General features: G+C 33.1%; 1 protein-coding gene across 2 annotated transcripts in view; it reads left to right on the top strand.

Annotated features, from left to right (window-relative positions):
* Nucleotides 1-8,749, top strand: part of LOC142353569 (acid phosphatase type 7-like) — a 34,095-nt gene extending 25,346 nt beyond the window's left edge. The window contains exons 6-7 of one of the 2 annotated variants that reach the window (XM_075405847.1): nt 5,211-5,405; nt 8,191-8,749. In XM_075405847.1, coding sequence (XP_075261962.1) covers nt 5,211-5,405; nt 8,191-8,202 — 207 coding nt within the window. In that variant the 3' untranslated portion in view covers nt 8,203-8,749. Of the gene's footprint in view, nt 1-5,210; nt 5,487-8,190 lie in introns of those variants that run through there. The other variant, XM_075405846.1, reaches the window with a different exon arrangement.
* Nucleotides 8,750-9,931: the final 1,182 nt, after the last annotated feature.

Consider the following 9,931-nt stretch of genomic DNA (forward strand, 5'->3'; position numbering starts at 1 on the left):
TTAATCGCCATGTTTGAGAAAAAAACAGATATTACAAAAACAAGCATTTTTTGACATATATTTTAATTCAAAATTGAACTTTAAATAAAAGTTAATTTCGAAAATGCATTTTTCAAACTCAAATAAATTATAGTATCAAAGTATCAATTCAAAAGCATACATGAAAATAACCTTTTTCTGAGGGTAAAGACAGAATATTGCAAATTAACCAGTCAATTTGTCATCTCAGGACATAATAGTTTTGGATTTGAAATTATACCGAAAATATAGACAAATAATCAGTCAAAGAAATAATTTCTCAGCATGTTAGTTTAGTTACTATACAACTCAGCAGCTCGTCTCAATTTGCGCGATGGAGGACACATGTTGTCTTCGTTTTCATCACCATCTGGATTTTTACTTCCCACTCTTTCAGGGTTATTGACAGCAGGAGCCCTTCTCTTGACAGTCTTTGTACAAGACGCTGGTTGCTCAGATTTGAGGGAAGGTTCTTCAGATATTTTTTCACTTGCTTCATTAGATAAAATATGATCTTGGTAATCTGTATAATCATTGAGTACAGTACTAAGGATGGTTACGGCAGACTTGATTGAAGTATTTTCAACAGTCGATGCTCCTTGTACTTCTTTCATTGTATCTTGTCCGGTGTCTGTAGAAAAACACGAAAAAGGGACTCCCTTGTCAGATTTTTTGTTGTCTAACCTGGGGTCGAGTGCGTTCTTTTCTTCTATACTTGCGATAATACTCTCTGTCAATGACCCATTTTCCCACTCGTCAATATCCTGATCAAGTTTCTGCTCCTGCAATTTGTCATACTGGTCAGACACACACTAGAGAAATTTAAGTTCCCTCTCCTCCTCAAAAAATCCCAATTGATTTTCATACATTGGTCTATAGGACAACTCATAATCACAGAATTGTGCACGGACTAATCTGCCCAGTTCCATGTTGTCTGAGACTTGTAAAGTTGTGTTTTCGAAGTGGTTCTCGTAGAAGTCTACAGTTGTCTGTTTGTATGGAACAGAGACTTTAGGCAAATTCTCGATTGCAATAATGAAGACCAGAAGTTGCCTCGGAATTGAGAATGGAGGTTCAGCTACCCCGCCAAAGCACGTCTTCTTCTCCTTTATAATTGCTACATCATCATTGAAATCGGGGAAAAAGAAGTGGGCCTTAAGATTTTCGTTCAATTTCACAGATTTGATATTCATTATTCCAGCCTTTTTGGGTGAAGCCGGTTGAACTCCTAAACGAACTTAATTTACAGATATTTCAATATCAATCTCTCTGAAGACTTAATTTGCTATTTGCGAATGAGTACGATGATTATAATAGCCCCTTAATCGTTTTTTCTGGTCTGTTTTCATATTTTATAAAAGAAGTGACTTACCTGGAATGGGAAATAGGAAGATGTCCTAGAGATGAAGAATCTCCACTGAAAGGTATTTAACTGATAACTTAGGTTTATAGGAAAAGGAGATTGAAATTGTCTCTGGAAAAAAATGAAAAAGTCAAACTATAGCTGAGTTGTTGACGAGAAGGAAAATAAGCACAATGAGTTGAATTTTTGTTTGCACACTACAATAAAAAATGACATCATTATGAAGCAATAGTGACGTAATTATTACATTATTATGAGTAAGACTTCAAACACGTGAGCTCTGTATGCTCTGAAAAAATAAGAACAATCATATCGTAATTAGAATGGTTTATTTTTGTTCACATGCGTTCAGTGACCCCATACAATACCTACGTATCCGTAATTGTAGCTATCATATGACGTAGCTGGTGCAAATTTTGTTCCAAAGAGTTCAGTGGCCCTCCTACAATGATGACATCACCTAATTGTTTGTAATTGAGATGAGAATAGGACTTAATTGTTTAATTACTATGATTGAATTCAAACATTTAACGATTAATTCTGAACAATAGCAAATAATTCGTGATAAATTTGTGCTCATAAAACTTATATCGATCACCTGAGAAGATTCGTCTTTACAAAAGATGACCTCAAAAGTTGATGTTTTTAAGGATAATTTTAAATAAATGGATTGTTAGTAAGAACTTAGAGAAATACAGATGATGGCAAGATTGTCTAATTTTTGATACATTTTAGATAAATATTTGATACAATTTTTTTATTTTGCTGAGAATTTGGGTATTTTTTGACAAGATTTCGCTACTTTGTGATAAAAATGGTTATTTTTGGCGAGATTTGTGTCTCTTTGTGTGGCAAGTATTGTGTTATTTTTGCTAGAACTGGGTTCTTTATGGCAGGAATTAGGAATTTTTGGCAAAATGTAGTAGACTTTGGTAATAATTGGGTATTTTTTGCTATGAATTGTTTAATTATTGACTAGACACAGATATTTTTGTTCTAGAATTAATTTTTTTCTGGCAATAGTTTGATATTTTTTGGTAACATTGGGGTGTTTTTGACAATAATTGGATGTTTTGAGTCAAGAATTGGGCTCTGTTGGCAAAAGTTGGGCATTTATCACAATAATGGAGTGTTTGTTTTTCAAGAATTTGGAATTTTTTTGCCAAGAATTGGGTATTTTTCGGCAATAATTGGGCAATTTTTGACAATTGGGTATTTTTTGACAACGATTGGGTATTTTTGGACAAGAATTGGGTGTTTTTGCCAAGAAGTGGCTAATTTCTGCCAAGATTTGTGCATTTTTTGGAAAGAATTTTTGGTATTTTTTGACAAAAGTTGAGTATATTGTGCCAAGAATTGGGAACTTTTTGACAATAATTGGGTAATTTTTGTTAATAATTGGCTTTTTTTTAACGAGAATGGGGTAATTTTGGCACGAATTGGGTAGTTTTTGCCAAGAACTATATATTTTGTGGCAAAAATGGGTACTTTTTTCAAGAATTGGGTATTTTTTTGACAAATTTTTATATTGGTTTCAAGTTACAAAATCTAAAACTTCAAAAAATACAAATTTGTCCTCTCTTCATCACTTATAACTTATGCCCATTGCATTCTGCATTAAAAATTACGCTATAAAGATGTACTGTCACACAAAATTCCAAAAGAAATTTGAGGTTTCATGTTTCAGAATCTAAAACTTCGAAGAAAAACAAACTTGTCCTCTTTTCACGACCTTTAATCTATGCCCTTCGGATTTTGCGCAAAAAATTACGCTATAAAGATGTACTGTAACACACAATTCCAAAAAAAATAGTTTGAGGTTTCAGGTTTCAGAAGCTGAAACTTCGGAAAAACCAAAAAGTGTAACTTCTTAGGGTTAAAAAATCACCATCAAATGCTTTGTTTAAAAACACCATATTGATAACACCATATTGTTTTGTAGTTTGAGGTTTGAGAAACTAAAACTAAAAAAAACTCAAACCTATAATCTATAATTGACCGTGAAATTACCACCATTGAATTCCATTTCGAAAAATACCCAACAAAGTTGTACTGCAACGTATATTTTCAAACAAAAAAAAAATTAGTTTCAGGTTTTAGAATCTGAAACTAAGAAAAAACAAAAAATTTTCAGTGACGGTTTTCAGTGCTCTAGTATTTTTCATTGAAATCAGCGTTAAGAAAAATTTTATCAATTCTTAGAACAACTTTATTTGAAAAATTGGTTTACGGTTTCGGGTTTATCAAACGGAAACTATCGGGAAACAAATCAGAAACTAACAAAAGAAACTGCCAAAAATCTTGCATACTTTTACATTATGAGGAGTAAACAAAATTGAAAAAGAAATTGAAATTATCAAAAAAATTTTTTCACCAAGTTTTTTGTGGAAAACTACCGATAGTTCGAAGTTCTTCGAAACAAAACTTCATTAATAATCAAAATTTTTAAAAAATTGAATATTTGAAAAAAAGCTATGCGTAAATGAAAATTTTGAAAGTGAAAGTTCTGCAGATATATTTTATTAAGTAGATAAGATTAGCTGAAGTGCTTTAGAGCGAATGCATTTCCCTGGGGTAATTAAGATAATTACCCCTGGGTAATTACGATAAGATGACAGGTCTATTGTTCTCGCTCTCTTTTTAGATACATCTTTGGAAATTGGACGAAAATAGGCTATACCTAATGTTAATACATAGGTACATCCTTTTACCCCCCCCCCCACTCTTGCTCCGATATAACTACTTGACTACCTAGGAGATGCTTTTCCAAAGATAGCATGATGATCAATTTACAGTAGACTTTAAATTGGAAATAGAATCCAGTTGATTTTCAAATGTCAGTTTTGAATGATGAACTTGCATGTCAAGGTAGCGGCGACTAGGAAAATGTTTCAAATTTATATTTAAAATAGAGAGACTTGTTTCTTGTTTAATTTTTTTCCCTCTTAGTTGCTTGGTGTAAAAATTGATGCATATTTGAGATTTGAAAAAAAACTGAATTCGATTTCTGATGAAAGGGAGGCTGCAGTTGGCTAATTATACATTTATGAGTGATACTATCTCCTTGGAAGTTATAATTTTCGTTTTTAGGCCCATTGTGCTTTCAAAACTCTTAGAAAACTCTTAGCAGAAAACTTTTAGAATTCCTAACTGCTGGTATCATACATTGCAAATATCATTGCTGGTATCATCAAAGTAAATATAAATGGGACATGACTGGTTTTCTATTTGTTCTTTTTTCGAAAAGTATTTTTTGAAATGTTACCTGTATCAAATTAGCACGCTCAGTTGGTAATTGCTCAAAATTTTGCTAATTCAAACCCAGCTTCAATTTTTACAGAGAAATTTTTGACGTACAACAAAAGTTCCGAGAACTGTTTCTTGGATTACCTTGTTTAATAATATGCTTGTCTGAAAAACCTAGCCAAGTATAACGAATTGAGTTCTATTGCTGAGGAGAAACAGTTGACAAAAATGCATGCAAAAGCACGTTGATAAATTGTTTTCTGTTTTTTTTTTACAAAAAACAAACAAGGTCGAATTAAAACCAAAAGGTTAAACACACTAGCAAAAACTATGTTTGCTTTTTATGAAACAAGCAAAAAATTTATTTTGTTTCTCGGGAAGTTTTAATTCAAAGTCTTAAACACAAATTTAAGTGCGTTTTCTTTTTTCTTCCCAAAAATATGATAACTGCTTTGTCATTTTACTGCAAATTATCTTTATGGAACAGAATGTTTACAACTTTTTGCTCTCATTAAGATGATGATAATGAATAATTTACAGTTGCTGTTAACCTGCTTTATTATGTTTACTTCTTCTTGAATAGGTACAGAATGACAGCATCTATGACAACCCGAGGTACCCTGTTCATATTGTGACTGGATCCGCGGGATGTCGGGAGATCCACGACGTCTTCTCAGTTCCGAAGCCAGATTGGATTTATATGAGATCCAATGACTATGGCTACACTCTTCTTTCTGTGGAGGACAAACTCAAATTGCACTTGAAGCAGTATTCAATTGTTAGAGGAGAATTTATAGATGATTTCATTATTTCCAAGTCTTCCATTTATCCTAATTTCTAATTCATTTCAAATTACAAATTTTAACTATAATTTTGGGATTTTTTTCGTTTGTGCCCCCCCCCCCCCCCACGTTATGCTATAACGCCTGCCATTACGCATTAGATCATTATATAAAGGTCGTTTTGCAGGTTATTGCTCGGGGTTGACAATAATGCGCAGCCATAAAATGGGGGTGGGGGAGGGGGCTTAACGAAAAAATCCTCAATTACGAGCTAATTGGAGTTACAATCTTAAATAGTGATCTTTATAGCGCAGTCCTATTAATTTGATAATTATGTGGGTCTTCAATACCAGTTGTTGATAGTTACAAAGAAATCAGTATCTCGAACGAAAGGTTTTTTTAGAAGAGGTTTTTTATTTTCTGTTGTTTTGTTATGGTGATTAAGCCGTTCAAATAAGTTTTCCTTTAATCCATTGAGTAAAAATTTTGAATTTTTTTGCTAGATTAATTTCCAATGAAAGAAACATTTATATTGTGTGTTCAAAATGAAAAAAAAAATGTGTTCAACTTTCTTATTTGAGTTATATTTTGGATTAATTGTTCAAATTGGGATAGAAAGGAATCAAAATAATCTCTTAGGGATTTTTTTTGTCTTATTAAAGTTAAAACTTCAATTTCTGAACAGTTTTACGCAGTAACTTTCCTGCTGTTCTGATTGGCTGTTGAAATGGACGAATGAGAACGATGAAAATCAGCGAATTGGCGACCCCGAACACAAGCCACAAACAGTTATTAACAATTTCGATTACTTCCAGTGCTGTAAATAGCCTTAGAAGGCAACTAGTTTCATCACGTCGAGAATCACATGCTGAAACATAGTGATCATGAGAAATTTTGAGACCCATTTCGACTAAGCTGTGAACAAACTGAACAAATAAAAACAGAATGCAAATAAGTCTGAAAGAAATAGCTAGAACTTGATTGCGTGCTTGAATCGCATTGGAAGTTGAAGGTGAAGATTTGATTTTCCGAATGATTTTTCCATATAGATAAAGAGACGTAAAACCAGAGACGAAAATGAGCGCAGTTTTTGCTAGAAATTGACCTGTTGTGACCAAAGAGTTCCTCCAGACGCTATGCGACCGCAAAGACTGCAAAACCAATCTTAACAGAATCTTAAGAAGGAATTCTTTCTCAAATTTATGTCTAGAAATTGAAAATTTGAACTCTTTTTACTGTTGCTCACTATCTGTGCGATAATGAGATAGTAGTATTAATATTATTATTACAGGTTTAGGTACCTTTTAAATACTCAAAAATATTTCCAAAGTACTTCAAAAGGAATTTCCATAAAGTCACTATTCTAAAAAGTACCTAACCATGTTAAGAGTTTTTTAATTTTCAAAAGAAAGAAAAAGGTGTTTTTTAGGTTTCACTTCACCAAAACCAAACAAAATTTTACTCGTCTTTCGTCGGTTTGAGCTTTTTTGTCAACATTTAACATCAGAAACGGCAGTTTTTTTTGCAAAGCTGTGAACAGTGAACTCCATTTCAAGAAAGGATTTGAGAAGTCAGACTGACTGAAAAAGTGTTGAGCAAAAATTGTGCCAAAACAGGGCCACCGGTTGACCATATATATTAATATAGATTTAAGAAATATTGATAAAAGTTCCTATCATTTGAAAATTGATTGAAGACGAGTTGATCAGTCACTTCTCAAGTTGTCGCAGAAAAGGGTGATTTTTAGCCATTTTTAGTTAGCATATTAGTTCCAATCCAAGATCTTTTTATACATGATTGCGTTGTTAGAGTACACACTCCTCTAGTAAATAAGTTGTGATCATAAGATGGAGCTTGAAATGATAACTCAATATAAGAGAGCATTGAAAGATTCTCGAAGTGTGGCCCATTTGGCTCAGTGGAGAGCACATGATTGCAATCAATTAAGAGATTGTGGGGTCGCAACCCACAAATGTCCCACACTTGACTCTCACCATAATGGTGTTGACATAGAATCAACATAACGAGCCAAGAGTTGCTATAAAATGCGTTATAAGAGGCAAAAAATGAAATTGATAATAAAACCTTGCCTGCATTGTGCTTGCTCTTCTAGTTAGAAAAAAATAGAGGTATTTAGAAGCGGTCCAAACCATCAAAAGAATCACAAACAACTTATTTTTTAAAACAATCATTTTTTTTATTGTTAAAATTAACAATTTTTAATTGGCCGTAATTTTAAGACTATTGCTCATAATAATACTATTTTGATTTCTCTTAAAAATTGTTACCGAGTCAATTGAAAAGAATAAATTATATCATTAGACAGAGAATTTTTGTGCGTATTATATCAAAACTTTCGCTTGGATTTTCCGTTCTAAATGCAAAATACGTACTATGTCTGAGAAATTCCAAAAACGATTTCCTACTAAGAATAACTTCTAAAATGGCTCAAAACCGTTTGCTTAGCATAATAATTTTCGGTTTTTTGAACGAATTGAGTCGGCGACCGATCTCAGACTAAGACCTGCTACAAAATCAAGCTAGATTTGTCGAACTTTTCTGAGGTGCTTTTTGCCTTGATGATGTTACAAACAGATGCCTTAACGTTGCTTGTGGAATTTAAAACGTTATTATATATTAAAAATAAAGATTACTATAGAGTGTTTCTTAGCATCTATATCTTAGTACCGCGACCGGCTTACGATCAGCATATTTTTGTTTCAAACTTCTTAAATAGGAAAGATAAAGAAAGAGTAGCACTAGATTTGCTCCTTTATACAGCTCCAAGATTAGGAGGGGGAAGGTGACGCTTTACTAGAGATCTGATTGCGGATTGACGACTACTACCAATGACGATACCAACGCCCTCCTTGGAATTTGGAACTTCGATTCGTGAATCAGATTTGTTCGGGCCTTGCAGACGTTGTCCACCCTTTATCTACAGACAAATTGGTTCATACATGTGAGCAAACAAACCTTAGTGCAAACAAAATAAAACGTGAAAAAACTGACGATACCCTATCTGGCCATGGGCAAGAGAAAGTACAAAGGACAACGATCAACAGGATGAGGGGGCTGGATCAAAGATGGGGTTCTAACTCGACAGCAAAAACAAAGCTCTATCAGGAGATGCAACAGATACCTTCGTACGATTCTAACCATGACACTACCTAAGAAAAAAAAACTCGCACTGAAAACTGTAAGACTCATCCAAAAAAACTTCTCTTTGTCGTAAATTGGTTCACAGCCGGTAAATCTAGCTAACCTCCCCTAATTTGCAGGGCCTAATATGCGTTTTCAGGCAATTTCCTCTGATCACCGATAACCCACCCCTCATATTAAGGAAGCGATTTTGAAAATTTATTTGTCAAAATCCAGAATTATTCAAATTGCGGTTTCCTGCTGTTCTTGACATAAAAGCGTAGTAAAAAAAATTTGAAAAAATTTGACCAATTTTGGAAAAAAAATCTTGTTTCTAACACTTGTAAAATTGAAAAATTGTGAAATGCGGATGTAACAATTGCATAAAGTTGCCGATTTGAGAAGAAAAGTTCAAGCTGGTCAAATTTTTCAAATTTGATATTATTTTTATGTAAGCCATTTTTTTAGTGTTAATGTTATTAATGTTTTTGTTGTTTTTATTTTTATTATTATTGTTTTTGATTTTATTATCATTCAAATAGTTTCAAAATAAACGCAGAAAGTATTATTAAAAACATTGATGTTTAAGGTTACTATTTTGGTTTGTTGTTATCATTCTGATTTTTTTTTGGTTTTTAGTTTGGTGGCAGTGCAAATCAGCGCTGAATCAGTCTCAAGACATTCTTTTATTTGGATGGCCAGTACTCTGTTCATGTCACTATTTACACTGGCTAGTCTGATTTTTGAGTCAAATTTACTTCATGGAAAATAATATTTTCAGCTTAACTCCCGCCAACAAGGTTTGCTTTATATGCCATTCGAACATCCGCGTGGGTACTTGTGACAATTAATTTGCGTAGCGAGTCGTAAGCGCTCATCTAACTGGTCTTTGTGGTAATTGCCTACAAACCAGTTTAAATATAAATAGTGTATAATACTATAGTAATCACCAGTTATAAGCTACAAAAGTATGACATTACTCTGCTCAGACTTAATTTTAGGGTATGAGTAATTTTCAGACTATACAGGATAAGTTTAGCCTGGGCGAACTCGATGACCTCAATATAATCATAATGACAAAATACTGCACATAAAGAAACTTAAAATATTCTGTAGATACCATGTTTCAGAACTGAATTAAGCGTTTGTTCTTGAAATGTGCTGGTTCAGCGCTGAAAAGCTCTGCGACTCAAGTTCGGGTTGTACTGTGAAAACTAAATACTATGAAAACTCCACTGATAAAAACTAATTTTTACAGTTACCAAAATATCGAAATCTACAATAAGTGCTACATTAAAAGTTGTTTTGAAGTTCGCCTAAAAATTATGTTAGAGTTGCGCTGACTGCGCTGATGGCTGGAATTCCGTCATTCTTTCTAAAA

The sequence above is a fragment of the Convolutriloba macropyga genome, chromosome 14 (genome assembly GCF_964194025.1).
Source record: "Convolutriloba macropyga chromosome 14, txConMacr16.3, whole genome shotgun sequence".
Classification (NCBI taxonomy): domain Eukaryota; kingdom Metazoa; phylum Xenacoelomorpha; order Acoela; family Convolutidae; genus Convolutriloba; species Convolutriloba macropyga.